Source organism: Pseudophryne corroboree, chromosome 9 (assembly GCF_028390025.1).
Source record: "Pseudophryne corroboree isolate aPseCor3 chromosome 9, aPseCor3.hap2, whole genome shotgun sequence".
NCBI lineage: Eukaryota > Metazoa > Chordata > Amphibia > Anura > Myobatrachidae > Pseudophryne > Pseudophryne corroboree.
Genome location: NC_086452.1, coordinates 298,183,745 through 298,203,294, shown reverse-complemented (window position 1 = coordinate 298,203,294; position 19,550 = coordinate 298,183,745). Strand labels below are relative to the sequence as shown.

The following is a 19,550-nucleotide window of genomic DNA, read 5'->3' as shown; positions in this document are numbered from 1 at the left end:
TCCGCATGACTGGCTTACCTGCTACCTGGGAGACCACAGGGTGGGAGCTCGTCTGTGGAACTTCAAGGAAGTCTGGGTACAGTCCTGTCCAGATACTTGGGTCAGGGATCTCATCACTTGCGGTTACAAGCTCGATTTTCAGACCCGTCCGCCCCAGCGTTTTTTTTACCACGGGTTTACCAGTTTCCGACAGAGGAGTTGCCTTGCAGGCAGCGGTCCAGAAGCTTCTAGCCGCAAGGGTACTCATCCCTGTTCCCTCTCATCATCGGAAACAGGGCTATTACTCAAGCCCGTTTCTCGTACCGAAGCTGGACGGTTCGGTCAGGCCAATCCTGAACTTGAAGGATCTCAATCCGTATTTGAGGGTGTTCAAGTTCAAAATGGAGTCCCTCCAGTCTGTTATTGCGGGGTTGGAGCAAAACGAGTTTCTGGCGTCCTTAGACATCAAAGATGCATATTTACATGTTCCCATTTGGCCTCCTCATCAGGCTTTTTCTCTGGTTCGCGATACAGGACGCTCATTTCCAGTTCCAGGCCCTTCCGTTCGGTCTCTCTTCTGCTCCCCGAGTGTTCACAAAGGTCATGGCGGGTCATGATGGCCCTACTTTGGAATCAAGGTGTGACGATTGTTCCCTATCTGGACGATCTGCTAATAAAGGCACGCTCGGCAGACCTGTTACTTCAGAATATCCGGATAACGCAGGACCTTCTGATTCGGCACGGGTGGATCCTGAACTTCCCGAAGTCTCACTTATGCCCCTCACAACGGTTGCTGTTTTTGGGGATGATTCTAGACACGGTCCGTCAGAGGGTTTTCCTTCCTCAGGACAAAATCCTGTCTCTGCAGACGCTGGTAAGGTCGGTACTTCGACACCGTCGGGTGTCAGTGTATCTGTGCATTTGCCTTCTGGGAAAGATGGTAGCGGCGTTCGAAGCTCTTCCGTACGGTCGCTTCCACTCTCGACCGTTTCAGCTGTGTCTTCTACATCAGTGGTCAGGATCTCATCTGTTCCTTCATCAGCGGGTGACGCTATCTCCAAAGGCACGGTCGTCGCTTCTCTGGTGGCTCCAGTCGGCACATCTATTGGAAGGAATGCGGTTCGGAGTGTGGGATTGGACTCTTCTCACCACAGACGCAAGTCTGCGAGGCTGGGGGGCAGTAACCCTCGAACATCGGTTCCAGGGACGCTGGTCGATCCACGAATCCGTTCTCCCTATAAACATTCTCGAACTACGGGCGGTATACAACGCCCTACTTCAGGCGTATCACCTGCTGCGCGGTCAAGCGGTTAGGGTTCGGTCCGACAACGCCACGACGGTAGCGTACATCAACCGTCAGGGCGGCACTCGCAGCCGTGTGGCGATGAGGGAGGTCACCAACATACTTCTCTGGGCGGAGGAGTATGCTCTGTCCTTCTCGGCGATATTCATTCCAGGAGTGGACAATTGGGAAGCAGATTACCTCAGCCGACAGGACATGCACCCGGGAGAGTGGTCACTCCATCCCCAGGTGTTTTGTCAGCTGGTCCGCCGGTGGGGAAAACCACAGATCGACCTCATGGCGTCCCACCTGAACCATCAGCTGCCTCTTCATTACTCTAGAACGAGGGACCCGGCAGCGGCGGGCGTGGATGCCCTCACGGCTCCTTGGAATTTCCGGTACGTTTATCTCTTTCCTCCCCTTCCCATTGTTGCCTCAGGTTCTACAATGCATCGAGAGAAAACGCTCTGGTCCTCCTGGTGGCTCCAGATTGGCCACGCATGACTTGGTACTCCACCCTACACCTGTTGGCAGTAGCCGAGCCTTGGCCCCTGCCACTACGGGACGATCTGCTGCAACAGGGTCCTTTTCTTTATCCAGACTTACGAAGGCTACGTTTGACGGCGTGGCTGTTGAGAAGGCCATCTTGAAAAGGAAGGGGATTCCTCGTACGGTTATTCCTACTATGCTTCGGGCTAGAAAGTCAGTCACATCGTCTCACTACTACCGCATTTGGAAGGCTTATGTAACCTAGTGTGAACGTCGATAATTTTCTCCTTCAGTTTTTCGCTTGGCCCGCCTTCTCAGTTTTTGCAGGCGGGTTTTTCGGCAGGCTTAAGACTGGGTTCACTAAAGGTGTAGGTCTCTGCTCTTTCGGTTTTCTTCCAGAAAAAGTTAGCCTTGCTGCCGGAAGTTCAGACTTTCTTTCAGGGGGTTTTACGAATACAGCCTCTCTTTCGCCCTCCGACAGCACCATGGGACCTCAATCTGGTCCACTCTTTTCTGCAATCCTCGTTGTTTAAGCCTCTGGAGTCAGTGGAGATGAAATATCTCACCTGGAAGGTGGTTCTTCTCCTGGCTCTCGCTTCGGCCAGACGGGTGTCGGAACTTGGGGCTCTCTCTTGTCGTCCTCCTTACCTTGTGTTTCATGCTGATAGGGCCGAGCTCTGTACTCGCATGTCTCTTCTACCTAAGGTGGTGTCCAATTTTCACATCAGCCAGCCACTTGTGGTTCCGGCCCTCTCGGTGGACTCTCGGGATTCAAGATCATTGGACGTTGTCAGGGCGCTCAAGATCTATGTGGATAGGACTTCGGCTCTTCGGAAGTCCGATTCCTTATTTGTTCTATACGATGCTACCCGCCATGGTTGGCAGGCTTCTTAGCAGACTTTGTCACGATGGATTCGGCTGACCATCAAACAAGCTTATTTGGCGGCTTCTCGGGAACCTCCGGCTTCAATTTCAGCGCACTCTACGCGCTCTGTGGGACCTTCGTGGGCGGCTGCCTGTGGGGTCTCCATGACTACTTTGTCGGGCGGCTACTTGGTCGGGCCGACATACGTTTGTCAAATTCTACAGGTTTGACACTTTTTTGCGGCCTCTGCATCACAGTTTGGCCGAGCGGTTTTACAGGACTCTCAGCGCTCTCCCGCCCGTTTGGAGCGCAGTTACAATGGGGACGTCCCAGAGCTCCCAAGTGTCCCCTAGTGGATGAAGGAGAAATCAGGATTTTGGTACTTACCGATAATTCCCTTTCTCCGATTCCACAGGGGACACTGGACGCCCGCCCAGCGCTGTTTCCTCCTTTTTCGCTAAACTGTTTGCAGATCACTATGTGACTGCTTGTTTGGTTCAGGTTAACCTTTTGTCAGGTTAGGTTCCAGGTTTGTTTCGTGTTATCCTGGTTTACCTGGCGGCGTTAACCACCTCCTACTTTAACTTTAGTTTATTCCAGCTCTCCTCGGGCACAGTTTTACGTAGACTGGCTTGGAGGGGGGGACATAGTAGGGAAGGAGCTAGCCACAGTGTTTGAGTTTTAAAGTGCCAGCTCCCAGTTACTGCCTACTATTTCCCCATTGTAACTGCGCTCCAGTGTCCCCTGTGGAATCGGAGAAAGGGATTTATCGGTAAGTACCAAAATTCTGATTTTAAATGTGGGGAAAGCAAAAATAATTTGATCACTCAATTGATATATTTAGAACAGAATTTATTAACAATGTAACATCTCTAATAGTTAAACGCATAATATAAAAATATCCTTAAAATGTCCACAATAATCAATATATTATATGCAGTATAGTATGTAATTATAAATCTTGTAAGCGCAGGGTGTATGATTGATCCTTCTGCACAATTTATATAGTTAACAGGGTGTTCTCCTATGGGATCCGTCAGTTATATGTTGCAGATGAATTCATATGGTTAGTCTTTCATTGCTACAAATACCTTAAGGTGGTTGTAGAAGTGTCTGTTACTGTATACAGAAATAATTCTGTGCACTCTAGGGATGCAGACTCCTACAGATGGCTGGTGTCTCCAATCTACCTTCCTGGGGTGCCACCGTAGGAAGGCTGGTGCAAGCTGGGTCCAAGAGTGGCTTCACATTGATTATCAGGCTGCATGTTAGTAGCTTGTCTGTACACAGCACTTTATACAGGCTCAGCGGTGACCGGGATGATCATATACACATTAAGCGCTTTCAGTTTGTTGTGGACAGGTCACAGAGCAATGCACCTACCTATCTACAACAAACTACAAGCGCTTGGTGTGTATGTGGTCATCCCAGTCATACAGGCTCAGCGGTGATTGAGTCGTTTGAAGTGCTGTGTACAGACAAGCTACCGATATACAGCCTGATGCTGCCATACCATACAACGCTATCACTGCTGCTACCGAGCAAGCAGCAGTGATAGCAACTCCGTCCACATCTCAATGACTCCCCATCTGAATAGGTATGTTTGCCTTGGCAAATAACACAAGAGTCAACCTGAAGCAATAACAGCAGTCCTTTCTCATGACAACACACCAGTACTCCCAAATAAAAGTCCAAATCATAACCATGCACACCTGAAATGGGCATATTGTCAGGATATACATTTATAATATTGACTCCTTTTAGTGATTAGGACAAATGCTCCCTGTGTATAATTATACTGTATATGGCGAACAGCACTATAAATAAGGTAATTAAAACTTGAAAAATATAGTAGGGAAAAATTACTCGGTCTTTAAAACGTACTGATATGCAGAAAATAGCTAGTTTCAACCTTTGTTAATTTTCTGACCATTTTGCAGATCTCGCTGAGCTACGCAAGAAGTTTGAAGAGGATAAGCAGAAAATTGCACTGATGCGAGCTCAGAGGAAGTTCCGCCCTTACTGAAGTTAGACTTTGTAAACAAACATTACTGGACACTGAATTCAGCCTGGCACGAATACTATGCTGATTATAACATTGATCTATTGGCCCTAATTGTGCCACATTGCCTTTATGTTGGGGAAGTTGTAATTTTTTAAACCTTTAACAAATAACATTTTGTGGTCATTAAAACCTGTTTCTCAAATCTACTTATTGTTTCACAAACTTGCTTTTTGTTACTACCGGTATTGGGAGTACATCCAAGGCTCTTGACTTTGATTCTGGGACTTGGGAGTTACAATTTTTAGATTGATTTTAAAATCAATCGACATCTTGTTTCAGGGTCTAAACTGCACACTTACTAACAGTCTGTTTTGAAGTCCATTTTAAAAATCGCTGTCAATTGCGGTTGATTTTTAGTAGTGTTTTTGTCAGTCCCATTCAAAATTGACTGCAAATAGGCATAGAAAAATTGCCATAAATCAATCAAAGCAGACTACAACTTCCTATTGATTTTTTTTTTTTTATTGGGCAAAACATACCAAATGCAAGTTGCTGCTGTAGCTCCTCTAATTCATGTATTCCCCACCTTGGTCCTCAAGGCACACTAACACTCCAGAATTTAGCTATACAGCCATGCTTTAGCACAGGTGACTTAATTAGTACCTCGGTTATTTTGATTTAACCATCTGTGCTGAAGCCTGGATATCACTAGAACCTGCACTATTAGTGTGCCTTAAGGACCGAGGTGTGCCTTAATGACTGCTCTAATTCTACTTCCTGGGTCTCTTCAGTCAGGTGATTTGCATACAGCAGGAAAGTGCCCAGCATTGCATAGCTTTGAATTGCCACAGAGCCTCTTCCGAGATGTACCCAAACACAATGGTTTGCATACATCTCCAATGGTGGTGCGCATGTGCTAAACCTGTTCTGCATCATCACATGCAGTGCCCCCCTGAACCGCCGCCTGATTTCCAGGCTGCAGCCATTTAGGACCGGGAATGGGCAGAGCTGAGTAGCGTTCCAGAAAATGGGGGCATGTGGTCTCCATTTTCTAGGAGTGCCAAGGCCAGGGTCTGAGTCTTCTGATGCAAACTTCCTGGCCACTTCTACGGAGCTGTGAGGGTGAATCAAGGTTACTCGGATAGAATGCAGCATTCGGATCTGCGATGCTGTCAGCGGGCTTCTTTTTCTCTCAGACTCCTCCTGCTGCATTGGCATATTCACATCACAGTTGTGTCCAAAGATGGTTTCTCTGTCGATTTTTGGTCAGTTTTCAAACCAACCATTACTAAAGCTCAGATTTTAAGTTTTCTCCATGTTCGAGTTTGATTATGGGCTCATGGGAGGTTGGGAGGGTTGCCTTTTAGTGAATCTTTGATTTGCTAAATTAGAGGAAAATCATCAATAACACAGACAATCAACAAAAATCGATCTTTGGTAAATATTACCACCATGTCTCTGAATTGGCTTCACAAGCCATTTTCACTAATAACTTATTTAATAAAATAATGCCTAAATGTATGTATAGTGTTGCTTTTTATTGGTGGTACACAGAATGTTTTGGGTCACCATCCATAGTTAAAGGTTTATATGGTTTCGCCTTGCATTGCCTACCTATTGAATATGACCAACACCAATGTTTGTGTTCCAGCAGAATTCCAACAAGTTTTTTTAAGCATGTTAAGGAAGTTTAGGCATTGCTTTATTTCACCAAAATATAAATAGTTTTTAAAACCTGGACTTGGAGTGAATGTAGATATGTCATCCTTGGCAGTTTGGAAGCTTTAGTGCTTTCCTACTGAATAATACCCAACATATTTTTAAGTGTTTTCTTAAATATGTTGTATACTGTATATTAATCCATATAAAAAGGAGATTTATGGTAGACTTACCATTGTTAAATCTCTTTCTGCGAGGTACACTGGGTTCCACAGGGAATACATCAGGGTGTAGAGATGTATCTCGATCCAGGCACCAACAGGTTAAAGCTTTAGCTGTACCAGGATGCATTGGGGCCTCCTCTATAACCCCACCTCCAGGCACTGTGAACTCAGTTTCGTTAACCAGTCCAATGCAGGAGCAGGTAAAAGAGAAGGCAGATGTTAGTCACATAGAACCACATTCTCACAACAGGAGAAGGGACCAGCGGCTAATGCCACTCATAGAAGCTAGGTGAGTACAGGGCGGGCGCCCTGTGGAACACACTGTACCTCGCAGAAAGATTTAACAATGGTAAGTCTACCATAAATCTCCTTTTCTGCAGCGGGGTACACTGTGTTCCACAGGGAATACATCAGGGATGTCCTAAAGCAATTCCTCAGGGGAGGGGACGCGCCTTAGCGGGTATGATAACACAGTGTCCAAAGGAAGCATCCCGGGAGGTGGAAGTATCAAAGGCATAGAACCTAATGAACATGTTCACGGAGGCCACGTAGCCGCCATGCACTATTCTGCGGACGTGCCATGGCAGGCCACCCAAGAGGGTCCAACAGACCAAGTAGAATGGGCTTTAATAGCAGCAGGAGCTGGAAGTCCAGCCTGTGCATAAGCACCATTCTAATCCATCTGGCCAGGGTTTGCTTATTCGCAGGCCAGCCTCGTTTGTGGAAACCAAACAGTACAAAAAGGGTATCTAACCTCCTAATAGAGGCAGTTCTCTCCACATATATGTGGAGAGCCCGTACCACATCCAAAGACCGTTCTTTGGAGGACAAGTCAGAGGAGATGAAGGCCGTAACCACAATCTCTTGGTTAAGGTGAAAAGATTACACCGCTTTAGGTAAATAACCAGGGCGAGTTCTAAGACCTGCTCGGTCACAATGGAATATCAGGATTTTGGTACTTACCGATAAATCCCTTTCTCAGATTCCACAGGGGCCACTGGAGCGTAGTTACAATGGGGAAATAGTAGGCAGTAGTTGGGAGCTGGCACTTTAAAATTTCAACACTGAGGCTAGCTCCTCCCCTACTATCTCCCCTCCAAGCCAGTCTACGTAAAACTGTGCCCGAGGAGAGCTGTAATAAACAAACCCTAAGGTAGAGGAGGTTAATGACGCCCTGTAAACCAGGAGAACACAAACCAAACCTGGAACAGAATTTAACAAAAAACCAGGCTAGCCTGAACTCAACAAGCAGTCATATAGTGATCTGCAAACCGTTAAGCAAAAACCAAGGAGGAACAGCGCTGGGCGGGCGTCCAGTGGCCCCTGTGGAATCGGAGAAAGGGATTTATCGGTAAGTACCAAAATCCTGATTTCTCCTTCATCCACTAGGGGCCACTGGAGCGTAGTTACAATGGGGACGTCCCAGAGCTCCCAAAACGGGTGGGAGAGCGCTGAGAGTCCTGTAAAACCGCTCGGCCAAACTGTGATGCAGAGGCCGCAAAAGTGTCAAACTTGTAGAATTTGACAAAATGAATGTCGGTCCGACCAAGTAGCCGCTCGACAAAGTATTCATGGAGACCCCATGGGCAGCCGCCCACAAAGGTCCCACAACACTCGTAGAGTGCGATGAAAAAGGAAGCGGAGGCTCCCGCGCAACCGCCAAGAGGACTGTCTGATGGTCAGATGTATCCAACAGCCCAGCGTATGCTGGAACCCCGGCTATTTAGTACGTGAGCATCGTACAGAACAAAGAAGAAAACACTTCGTCGAATAGCCTAATTTCTCTGTCGAGAAAGTCGGTGAGCCCTGACAACATTCAAAAAGGGCCGAAAACACTAGTGTCAGATTTATATGAAAAACGGACATCCCCTTCTGGAAGAAACGACCGCTGAGTCTGAAACTCAGCCGGGGGAGTTGCCAATAGAGTACTCCCTGAAAGAGAGCACGAACTTACAGCCGCCAGGCTCCTTTCTTTTGGAAGAAAACCGAAAGGACAGACTCAAAATTCAGGTCAATATATTTTGAAGCGCAGCCGAGCAAAAATCTCCCAGAGAAATTCAAGATGACGGCTGAATGGTAACTGAAAGAAGGGGAAAAACCCCTATTATCCTCACTATGCCCTATAAAGTTTTCCAAAAGTGGCAAAAGCGAGAAGAGGTAACAGACTTCTGAAATCGGGGCCCAGTAGGCATAACCGAACGAGGGAACTCCTCCCTTCTGAGGTCTCGTGAACAGTCACGCGGTTAAACGAACTCAGTGTAAGATTGAACAAAGAAAAGGACCCTGTTGAAGTAGACAGTCCAGTTGAGGTAGGAGCCAAGGCTCCTCTACTGACAACAGGTGCAGGCTGGATCTTTAAGTCATGCGTGGCCCAACCGGAGCCACCGAGAGGACTAGCGCGCATTCTCCCCTCCTGTGTTACCGAAAGTGAGGTAGAAATAGACAAGGAGGCAGGATAGACTAACCAGAAACTCCAAGGAGCACTAAGGACATCCTCGGCTACTGCCGCCAGAGCTCACGTCCAAGAGTAGTAAAGGGTTAAAGAGTCAGTTAGAACGCCCTGAGGTCGATCCGAAATCTCCGCCAACAGCGGACCAGTTGACAAAACTCCGGGGAATGTATTCTCACCCGGGAGTCTGACCTGGCGGCTTGACCTGGAAAAAATATTATTGTCCTCCGCTCAGAGGGGAATGTAGGTGACCACTCATTGCGTCGCAACTTGACTGAAGAGAGAGAGTACCTGGTGCCAAGGAAGGAAAAAAAATCCTCTGACGGACCGGGTTGAGAAACGTCTACTAGGAGCATAAATTGGATCCGTGTCGAACCCAAAACTCCTGGATCTTTCGGATATTCAGAAGCCACCTAATCTGCATAGTGGGATACTAGCAGTAGATTGTCCAATTAGGGAACCAACATCACTCCCTGCCCTTAAAAAAGAGTTATTCTGTGATCTTCCTGAACCCGTGGGAGCGGAAGAGAGATCGAATGGAAAGGACTGACCGTGAAAATGAGTATCCTGTAATGCGAATATGAGAAAAGCCCGATGAGGAAACCCAACGGAGTTCAGTAAACCGGCATCCCTGAAGACAAGGGACGCGTAAAACCCACTTTCTTGTTCAAAACTAGCAATCACAGACTGAAAGGATTCTAAGGCTAGAATAGGCCTGGTCGAGCCATCTGGCTTCGGCACGTGAAAAGAAAACAAAGGTCTGAGAACCGTTCTGATTCAAATGATATGTGACAACAGGGATCCACACCCTATGCGGTTAGAAGCATATGGAGCGCCGCCTGCAGTATGACTCTCTTGTCATCGTAAACCGGCCAACCCTTGCCGAGGGACCCCTGAGACGGTTGGACTCCAAAATCGAGTCTGTAACTGCCCAAGCCTTCCCAGTCCTCCCAGAAAGACCACAGACCTGCGCCTACCCTGGGACCTCCCAGGTGGTAGGAAGGTCTGACCTGTGGGTGTGTTGGAGGACCTAAAATCAGACTGGACCGAGGATGCTGAACCTTTGCTTCAGCCCGTTACCATGAGATCCCTTGGTGACGGAGATACCGCCCCTGACATGGAGTCGAAACCCTGAAAGGGCACGGAGAGATCTAAAGGAAGGACCTGTAAATGTCCGTCTTGGAGCTGGGGCAGCCGTAAAAGAAAGAAAAGTAGACTTACCCCAATGGTTCGAGAAATCATGCAGGAAGTTCCTTCCCGTGAACCATCTGCCCATTAGGATTCCCTGTTCGCCTGCCACTGTCGCAGCCCCAGAGGTCGTCGGGTTAAGACAGCCGAAGCGAAAATGCAGGTTCCGAGTATACAGACGTGAAGACCTCAAAAGAATATAAAGCAGAATCGTGACTCTGATCTGTCCCAAAGCATCAGTTGATGTAACCTAGAGTACAATTGTTCCACAACCTACCTGCTCCGGACAAGGTCGAACCTCTGCTGCGGCATATGTCTCTCAGATGGATCCTTCAGCAAGGTTGCCCCAGGAAAACGGCAGCCTGTTGGACCGGTGAGACATTGAGGGGTATACCCTGGAGAGGTCTGATATCGTTTCCTGCTATCTGCGGGAAAAGGATAGGCTAGGCAAACAAACATTGTTCGATACCTGAAATTGTGAATTCGGATGTCTCCCGGCCGCCTACCGGAGCATATCCAGCTCATCCGAAACTGAACAAGTCGCTGTCATTTCCTCCTTGGCGTCAAACCCCGGGGGACCTGAAGAGTCCGACTCCTTTACCTGCAGCACCAGACGAACTGCTGTTCAATACGCCTCAATATCCTGAGATACTGGTTCAGACTCCACGAAACATAATCAGTATCCTGGACATGTATCGCCTCCTTAAAGAGAGGCCTCTCATCTGCAGTGTAACATGGAAGGTTAGCAAGGTTCTTTTAGAAACCTGGAGAGCAGAAATTACGTACAGGGTCTCTGGTTAATAGTGACATTACCTGCATAATCTGTGTTCAAAAAGTAGCGTGCTGTAGCTGCGCTGAGGGCTGAACAGATGGCTTCACCGCACAATCCACACTTAACAGGGATTTCTCTGACTGTACCAGGTGATACGAACGAAAAGAGAAAAGGTGGGTTAAAGAAGCGTAGCCCTATGTAATGTCTGCACTATAACGTGCAGTGACAGATATGTTTCAAATAAACTTGTGTCTGGAGCAGCAGAGACCTGAACTGGTAACGCTGTGCTGCGGGTTAGGAGTCTTAGTCACTAGGCTATGAGAGCTCCTCTTAATTTTTTTTTTTTTTTTTTTTATATAAATGTCCCTGCTACTAGCGTACTGAGCCGCAATGGCTATTCTTCTGATGCCACACACAATCCCCCAAATTACAAATAGCATTATTTGTACCGCTAAATTAAGAAGAACTGGTGCAACACCTGTTTCTCGGAGGTTCCGCTGGTTTCTCAAAATGGCGGCCCGCCTGCGAGAAAAGCAAATCAGTGCTCAGAGCAGTGGCGTCGCTAAGCGCTAAGAGCTTACTATGGGCACAGCAAGAGATTCCTCACTTTAATATTTTACCATACTTGTTGGAACGTATATTATGCAGCCCAACCGTTGTAGTGGTTCGGCTCCTGCCACACCAAACAAAAAACTGAATTGCCTTAGCTGGGAAGCGGGATCATAGGGTGCTGGCCCATTGCATCCTGGGAGCCCGAAAAGCTTAACCGTTTGGTGCCCGTTTCCGCTGTCGCCACCCCATATCCCAAGGTAGATCCTGTGGACCCTGATATCCATCTATAAATATCTGTATCTCCTATACACACCCCTATTGGACCCAATAGGGTAGAGAAATACATATGCCCGGGTGATATAAATACATTACATATATATATTCCAGGGTGATATAATAGTGATATAATAGTGAACCCAAGAAAACCTGGGTTCTGCTTAATCTGCTATACTATGCAACTAGCCCTGAACCTTATTGAGCTGAGACACAGCTCCTGTTACAGAGCAGGCTTCCTCTATGAAATGCCCGGTAAAGGTCTCCCCTGCAGGGAGAGATCCCTCTGGGCTATAGAGCGTTGTGAGCCGTGGCCGGGGAGCCCGCTGAGGAGAGCGGGATTAAGGTCCTTCCCCTCCTTATGTATCATGCACAGTACAGCCAGGCATGATACTATGTTAGTGTAGGGGAAGGAGCTTTCAGCGGCCGTGATTGAAGCGGTGAGCGGCATGCTGCAGCGGCCGGAGAGCAGTAGCGCTGAGCCCGCTGTACAGAGCGGGAGTTAGCTCCGCCCCCCCCCCCGTTTCGGCGCCAAATTTAAAACTAACCCGCTTCAGTGTAGCTGAAGCGGTGAGCGTCCTGTATCCCCCGCCGGCAATGTATGCCGCGGCCGGGAAGCGCTGAGCCCTCTGCACAGAGTGGGCGCTGTGCAGAGCGGGCTAAAGCTCCGCCCCCACCTCAATGGCGCCCATTTTAAATTTTAAGCAAAGGCTTTTATTAGAGGGGAGCCGGGATCTCTCTGGGTGAGTGCCGCCACAAATGCCCTCTATCACTCAGAGCACACTGCACAGTTAAATTGAGTAAATAAACAGTGGGCACACTGTAAATGTAAAATTATACAACAGTGGAGGGGGAGAAATTGTACTCACCGCTGTCCCGATGTAGTGGCCCCGACACGCGCCGCACGCAGCGGTGTCTGGCCACGTATACTGTGCTGTCGGAATCTTCTGCCGACGGAGTGACCTTGACACGCGCCGCACGCAGCGGTGTCCGGCCACAGATACTCACCGCTGCCATGCTGCCGGAATCTTCTGCTGGATGGAGTGGTCCCGACATGCGCCGCACGCAGCGGTGTCCGCCAACTCAGGAGAGCTCAGTGTCTCCCTCAGCCGGGGCCCATCCCGAGCCGCACGCAGCTGCGATGGGACCCCGCCGGCAGCTCCCGCGGTGCAGACTGGCAGTGGCAGAGCTGCCAGTCTGTGCGTTGAAAGAAAAATAAAATAATAAAGAAAAAATAGAAAATTCTTCAGCTAAACCCAAGTGAACCAGCTACCTCGGGCACTAAACTAAGACTGGCTTGGAGGGGAGATAGTAGGGGAGGAGCTAGCCTCAGTGTTGAAATTTTAAAGTGCCAGCTCCCAACTACTGCCTACTATTTCCCCATTGTAACTACGCTCCAGTGGCCCCTAGTGGATGAAGGAGAAATCAGAAAGGGTGGACGACAGGACAAAGCGCCTAGATCCGACACCCTTCTGGCAGAGGCAATAGCCAGTAAGAACAGGACCTTAGCCGCAAGCCATTTAAGGTCCACTGACTCAAGAGGTTCAAATGGAGACTCTTGCAGGGCATTTAGGACAACAGACAAATCCCCATGGAGCCACAGGAGGACATAGGGAGATTGAATCCGCAATACACCCTGAGTGAGGGTATGAACGTCGGGTATAGACGCAATCTGTCTCTGAAACCACACCGACAAGGCAGATATGTGAACCTTGAGGGAGGCCAGACGAAGGCCCAAGTCCAGGCCTTGTTGCAGGAAAGCCAGGATTCTGGACGTCTAGAATCTGTGAACATCGTAGTTCTTATCTGCACACCAGGTGAAATAAGAATTCCAGACTCTGTAATAGATCCGGGCAGATGCCAGTTTGCGGGCCTTCAACATAGTTTGGATGACCGCCTCAGAAAATCCTTTTACCCTTAAGAGTGAAGCTTCAAGAGTCACACCGTCAAAGCCAGCCTGGTCAGGTCTGGGTAGAGACAAGGGCCCAGTACGAGGAGGTCTGGTCACTGAGGAAGTAGAACAGGACACTATCGATAGCCCCTGCAGGTCTGAGAACCAATGCTGCCTGGGCCATGCCGGAGCGACTAGAAGTAGTATCCCTCCTTCTTGCTTGAACTTCCGCAGGGCCCTGGGCAGGAATGACACTGGAGGGAACATGTCAGGCAGCCGAAAGTTCCATGGAATGGCTAGTGCGTACACGAACGCTGCTTGAGGATCCCTGGTCCTTGATCCGAAGACCGGAACTTTGTGATTGTCGAGACGCCATCAAGTCTACATCTGGTAGGCCACACTTGTCCATTAGGAGTTGAAAGACTTCCGGATGAAGACTCCACTCTCCAGCGCGCACGTCCTGGCGACTGAGGAAGTCCGCTTCCCAGTTGAGAACACCCGGAATGAACACTGCCGATATTGCTGGCAGATGGCGTTCCGCCCATTGAAGGATTTTTGACACTTCCAACATTGCCATGTGGCTTCGAATGCCGACCTTGATGGTGGATGTATGCCACCGTGGTGGTGTTGTCTGACCATACTTGAACAGGCCTGCTCTTTACTAGAGGCAGGGCAAGAGGCAACGTATTGAACACTGCCCGCAACTCCAGAATGTTTATTGGGAGGAGTGATTCCTCTTTGGTCGACCGACCCTGAAAGGAGTGTTGCTCCAACACCATGCCCCATCCCCTCAGGTTGGCGTCCGTGGTCAGCAGGACCCAGTCGGGAATCCAGACGGGACGGCCCCTGCTTAATTGCTGGTCCTGAAGCCACCAAGTCAGCGACAGACAAAACTCCGGAGTCAAAAAGATCATATGAGACCTGATCCGATGAGGTAGGCCATCCCATTTGGAAAGGATTAACCTCTTCAGAGGGCGGGAATGACATAAAGCGTACTCCACCATGTCAAATGCCGACACCATCAGACCCAGTACTTGCATTGCCGAGTGTATCGATACTCTGGGCCGAGAAAGGAAGTATCTTATCCTGTCCTGAAGCTTCAAGATCTTCTCTGGAGACAGAAACAGCCGTCGACTGTGCATGTCCAGCAGTGCCCCCAGGTGCACCATGCTCTGAGCTGGGACCAGCAAGGATTTCTTCCAATTGATAAGCCACCTGTGGGCTTGTAGGAAGCTTACGGTCAGTTGTAGATGGCTTAGAAGGACATTGTGGTAGTTTGCGAGGATCAGCAAGTCGTCCAAATACGGCAGGATACTGCCGTATTCCCTGGTGACGGAGATGAGCCGTCATTACGGCCATAACCTTGGTGAAGATCCGAGGGGCCGTAGCCAGTCCAAATGGCAGAGCCAGAAACTGATAGTGGATGTTGCCAATAGCAAACCGCAGATATTGCTGATGTGACATGGCAATAGGTATATGCAGGTATGCATCCTGTATATCCAGGGATTCCATATAGTCTCCAGGTTCCATGGCCAGTACAATCGAGCGCAGAGTTTCCATACGGAACTTGGATACTCTCACAAACTTGTTCAACGATTGAGGTTGAGTATAGGACTGGAATACCCATTGGGTTTCGGAATTAGAAACCGGGTCGAATAGTATCCTTTTGCCTCTCTGGGACAGGGGTACCGGCATCACCACTCCTGTATCCAGGAGGGAACTCGCCACCAATTGTAGAGCGTGCGCTTTTAACGGATCCAAAGGGATAACCGTGGAGCAGAACTGGCGAGGGGGGACGTCTCTTGAAGGAGACTGCGTACCTGTGAGAGACTACTTTCCTCACCCATGCATCTGAAGTAGTCTTTAACCAGACCTCGGTGAATTGTAGAGGAGGACCGCCCCGTCATGTGGCAGGCTTGTCTTTTTTTAGAAGCAGGCTGATGGGCCGCCCAGGACTGTTTTGTTTTGGGCTTTGTGGTTTTGGTAGCACGAGACTGTCTCAGGTATGCCTGACCTTTTGCTTTCCCATGAGGCCGAAAGGAACGAAAAATGGTACCTTTTGCCCTCTGTGCAGAGGGAGTAGGATTTGGGAGAAATGTAGTCTTAGCAGCCCGTAAATCAGACAATTTTATTTAGGTCTTCCCCAAAAAAGATGTCTCCCTTAAAAGGGAGTCCAGGTCCACCTTCCATGACCTCAACCACAGAATTCGGCGGGCCAGGACAGACGTAGTTGACACCTTAGCCGCCAATACACCTGCCTCAGAGGACACTTCCTGGATATAATAGGCAGCGGTGGTAATGTGAGACAGATATTGTCTGGCCTTGTCAGATAATTCATCGGGTAGCTCTTCCTCCAGTGCCTGAACCCATGCTTCAATACCTTTTGCCGCCCAGGAGGCAGCAATAGTTAGTCTATGTACAGCACCTGTTAGGGAGTAAATCAATTTCAGGCAGCCATCCACATGTTTGTCTGTCTGTTCCTTCAATGAGGTGACAGTAGTGACAGGCAGAGTAGAAGATACCACCAGACGGGTGACATGGGAATCCACCGGTGGCGGATTTTCCCACTTGTTACATACTGTAACTCTGCAGGGAGATGATATCGAGCCAAGGCCCTTTTAGATAGGGGGAATTTCTTCCCTGGCTCACACCAGGGTTCTCGGCGTAGGTCCACTAAATGGTCAAGTTTTTTAGTTACCTTATGACGTTTAAACTGGTCAGGTGTCTTAGCCACCGCAGTGGTATCCTCCTCGTCATCCGATATTTGGAGAATCTGTCTAATAGCAACCACCAAGTCAGGGACATCCACCTGTAAAGAAGATCCCTCGTCAGAAGCATCTGATTCAGTGTCTGACAGGAAAGTTAGTTCCCCATCCTCATAAGAAGAAACGTCTGAGAGAAGCGTGGACTGTGAGGAAGTAGCAGTCCGCCTAGATGACCCAGGGGCACAAGTGTGACCTATAGCAGATTTATGTCTAACCGAAGATTGGTTTAATTGCTGCAACTGGTTGGACAAATTATCCAACCAAGGCAGATTAACCATAGGGACAATTTGTGACTGTAGTGGCACAGGTGATACCATAGTAGGCGTAAGGCGGTCCACCAGAGTACCCAACAGAGTTGAGAACATAGCCCAGGGTGGCTCCTGATGGGTTGCAGGAGCTGCGGACTGACTGGGAGAGGTATGGCACACATTACACACACCATCATGTAAAACGTCCCCCTTAAGTAAATCCTTGGTGCATGCCATGCATGATGCGGGAGCATCCCCAGATTTACTGCCCTTTTTGTTAGACATTTCAGTAAAAGCAACAATAGAGCGTATGAGTACGATATAGCCAGACAGAGTACACTACCAGCGAATAAATTCTTTAGTATGCGACTGAGTAACCATTACACGACACCTGCAAATAAATCCGGTATTATGAGACTGAGGGGGACATTTACTAAGCAGTGATAAGAGTAGAGAAGTGAGCCAGTGGAGAAATTGCCCCATCAACCAATCAGCAGCTCTGTACCATTTTATAGTAAGGAAATTATAGATGTTACTTCAGTGCCGATTGGTTGCCATGGGCAACTTCTCCACTGGCTCACTTCTCCGCTCTTATCACTGCTTAGTAAATGTCCCCCTGTGTCCCCAGTATACACCACCTGTGAATAAATCCGGTAGTAGGTGACTGAGTACACAATATAATACGCATAATCGGTAAATATTGTGACGCACTACATAAACGACCCTGATGCACCTAGTCCCTTAGGGTACAGAATATAGTGATAGATATATCTGTGTAAACACTGAAAGTGAAATTCACACAGCAGATACAGGCACACACAGTCACAGTGACAATGCAGATAATTATTAGTTATGACAATAAAACTGCGCTGGACTAGTATACAACTGTATATCAGGATATATATATATATATATATATATATAAAAAAAAAACACAGCACAGTCCAGTCCTAGACCGGAGGTGTATATCAGAATACTTGTGCAATATATTCTGTAACAGGTATACTTGTTCTTAACTAATGCTGTCTGTATAAAGACATGTAGAATACTTAAGTGTTTGTAAAGTCACACCGCTGTAGACAGGCAGCTTTACAAGGGAGACCTTGCCCTGCAGTCCCGGAAACCAGCCGCAGCTATACCTAAGATGGCGTCTAAGTGAGGGAAAGTTAAAGGCGGCTCCAGGGCGGGAATATCTGCTGAGAGATGGTGCCGGGGGAGGGGCTACAGGTCAAGTTCCGGCTTCCCTATGCTGATCCTCACCGCCTGGTCCTACGGAGTCTTATTAAACTGGGTGATAGTACACCCGACCTGTACTCCTATGCCCAGGCAGATATAATGGGGTTCCTGTGCGCAACAGTGTCCACGCCAGCGTCGCAGTCCATCTCCCTAGACTGCGAACGGAACACAATTTTATAGCGGGTCCCGCCTGAGGGACCCTCTTACCTCCTCCCCGTAGCAGCCATCGGAACCAGGAGAGAGTCTGCGTCCGTGTGCCTAGAGCCGGAGCGTCTCCGCCGCAAGTACCCGGGAACTGAGCCGCGGAAGTATGCGACACCGCTTGGGAGGTGATGGAGCCGCAGCACTGAATGTCACTCTGACATGTTACAGTGCTGCGGCCCTTGAAGTCTTCTGAGAAAGCTTTTTTCAGGGCTGCTGTGCACAGCCCTCCTGTTGACTAGCCTGCAGGCACCAACTCGAAACTGAGCACACAGTGCCTGGAGGGGGGGGAGGGTTACAGAGGAGGCCCCAATGCATCCTGGGACAGCTAAAGCTTTAACCTGTTGGTGCCTGGATCAAGATCCATCTCTAGACCCCGATGTATTCCCTGTGGAACACAGTGTACCCTGCTGCTGAAATCCATCTCTGCTGATTTAAATACTACATACAAAAAGAAAAATCATTTCAGAACTGCAGACCACTTGTTCTTCAATAAGATGACACTGGACACACACTGGTTAAAGTTGGGAGTTCATATTTGGTCTGTCAGACAGGCAGTCACTGACGATCTTGGCAATCTTCTCTGGCTCATTCAAGTGAACAAAGTGATTTCCATCCACAACAGTAGATTGAAAATGCTGGAAAGAAATACGTAAAGAAAGAGGACTGCTACAGCTGATAGTTTCTTTTACAGGCATAGTGTTGTTAAAATACCAATGAAATTAGCTTTATCTGTAGCCATGACAGACTGGTATAGTGTGTTAAATATGGAAAAGATGTTTTAAAATAATCAAAGTTTTTCTTACGTCCTAGTGGATACTGGAGAGCTGTACTTTAGTACCATGGGGTATAGATCGGGTCCACTGGAGCCTGGCACTTTAAAACCTTTACTGTGTGTATGTGTGTGCTGGCTCCAACCCCTCTATGCCCCTTCTACAAGACTTAATTTAGAAAAATGTGCACAAGGAGCCGGGTGCTCACAGTGCAGAAGCAGGTAAGAGAGAAGGTAGATGTTAGTCACATAGAACCACGTTCTCACGGCAGGAGAAGGGACCAGCGGCTAATGCCATACAAACCCAAAGAAGCTAAGTGCTCTTTGTGGCGCTCCAGAGTTTTCTTTATTTTTTATTTTAGTTTATTATTTTCAGGTAGTACTGGTTGGCAACCAGTCTACCTGCTTCGTGGGACTTAGAGGGGAGACCGTACCAACCTCCTGAGGGTTAATGGTTCGTAATCCCAGCTGACAGGACACTGAGCTTGTAAGGTGCTGTTCACACACCGTTAGCATATGTGCCCACGTCAGCAGCTAGCCGCCACCCTCTAACGATGAAAATCGATAGGTGTGGTGAGTGTTAACACTAGGGTCCTGGTTAGCGGGTTCCCGGTGCGGTTTTGGCGGCATGTCATGCGGCGGTCACGGGCCACGAGCTGCGGTGCCCGCCGTGGACGAGACTGGCTCAGGGCTCATGCCC

General features: G+C 48.5%; 2 protein-coding genes across 3 annotated transcripts in view; one reads left to right on the top strand and one right to left on the bottom strand.

Annotated features, from left to right (window-relative positions):
• The window catches only part of RRP7A (ribosomal RNA processing 7 homolog A), a 96,081-nt gene extending 91,255 nt beyond the window's left edge, over window positions 1-4,826 (top strand). For both annotated transcript variants that reach the window (XM_063940394.1, XM_063940395.1), the window contains exon 7: window positions 4,556-4,826. In XM_063940394.1, coding sequence (XP_063796464.1) covers window positions 4,556-4,641 — 86 coding nt within the window. In that variant the 3' untranslated portion in view covers window positions 4,642-4,826. The remainder of the gene's footprint in view (window positions 1-4,555) is intronic.
• An 8,280-nt stretch (window positions 4,827-13,106) lies between these two features.
• Window positions 13,107-19,550, bottom strand: part of SERHL2 (serine hydrolase like 2) — a 309,035-nt gene continuing 302,591 nt past the window's right edge. The window contains exon 13 of the mRNA XM_063940393.1: window positions 13,107-18,716. Coding sequence (XP_063796463.1) covers window positions 18,597-18,716 — 120 coding nt within the window. The 3' untranslated portion in view covers window positions 13,107-18,596. The remainder of the gene's footprint in view (window positions 18,717-19,550) is intronic.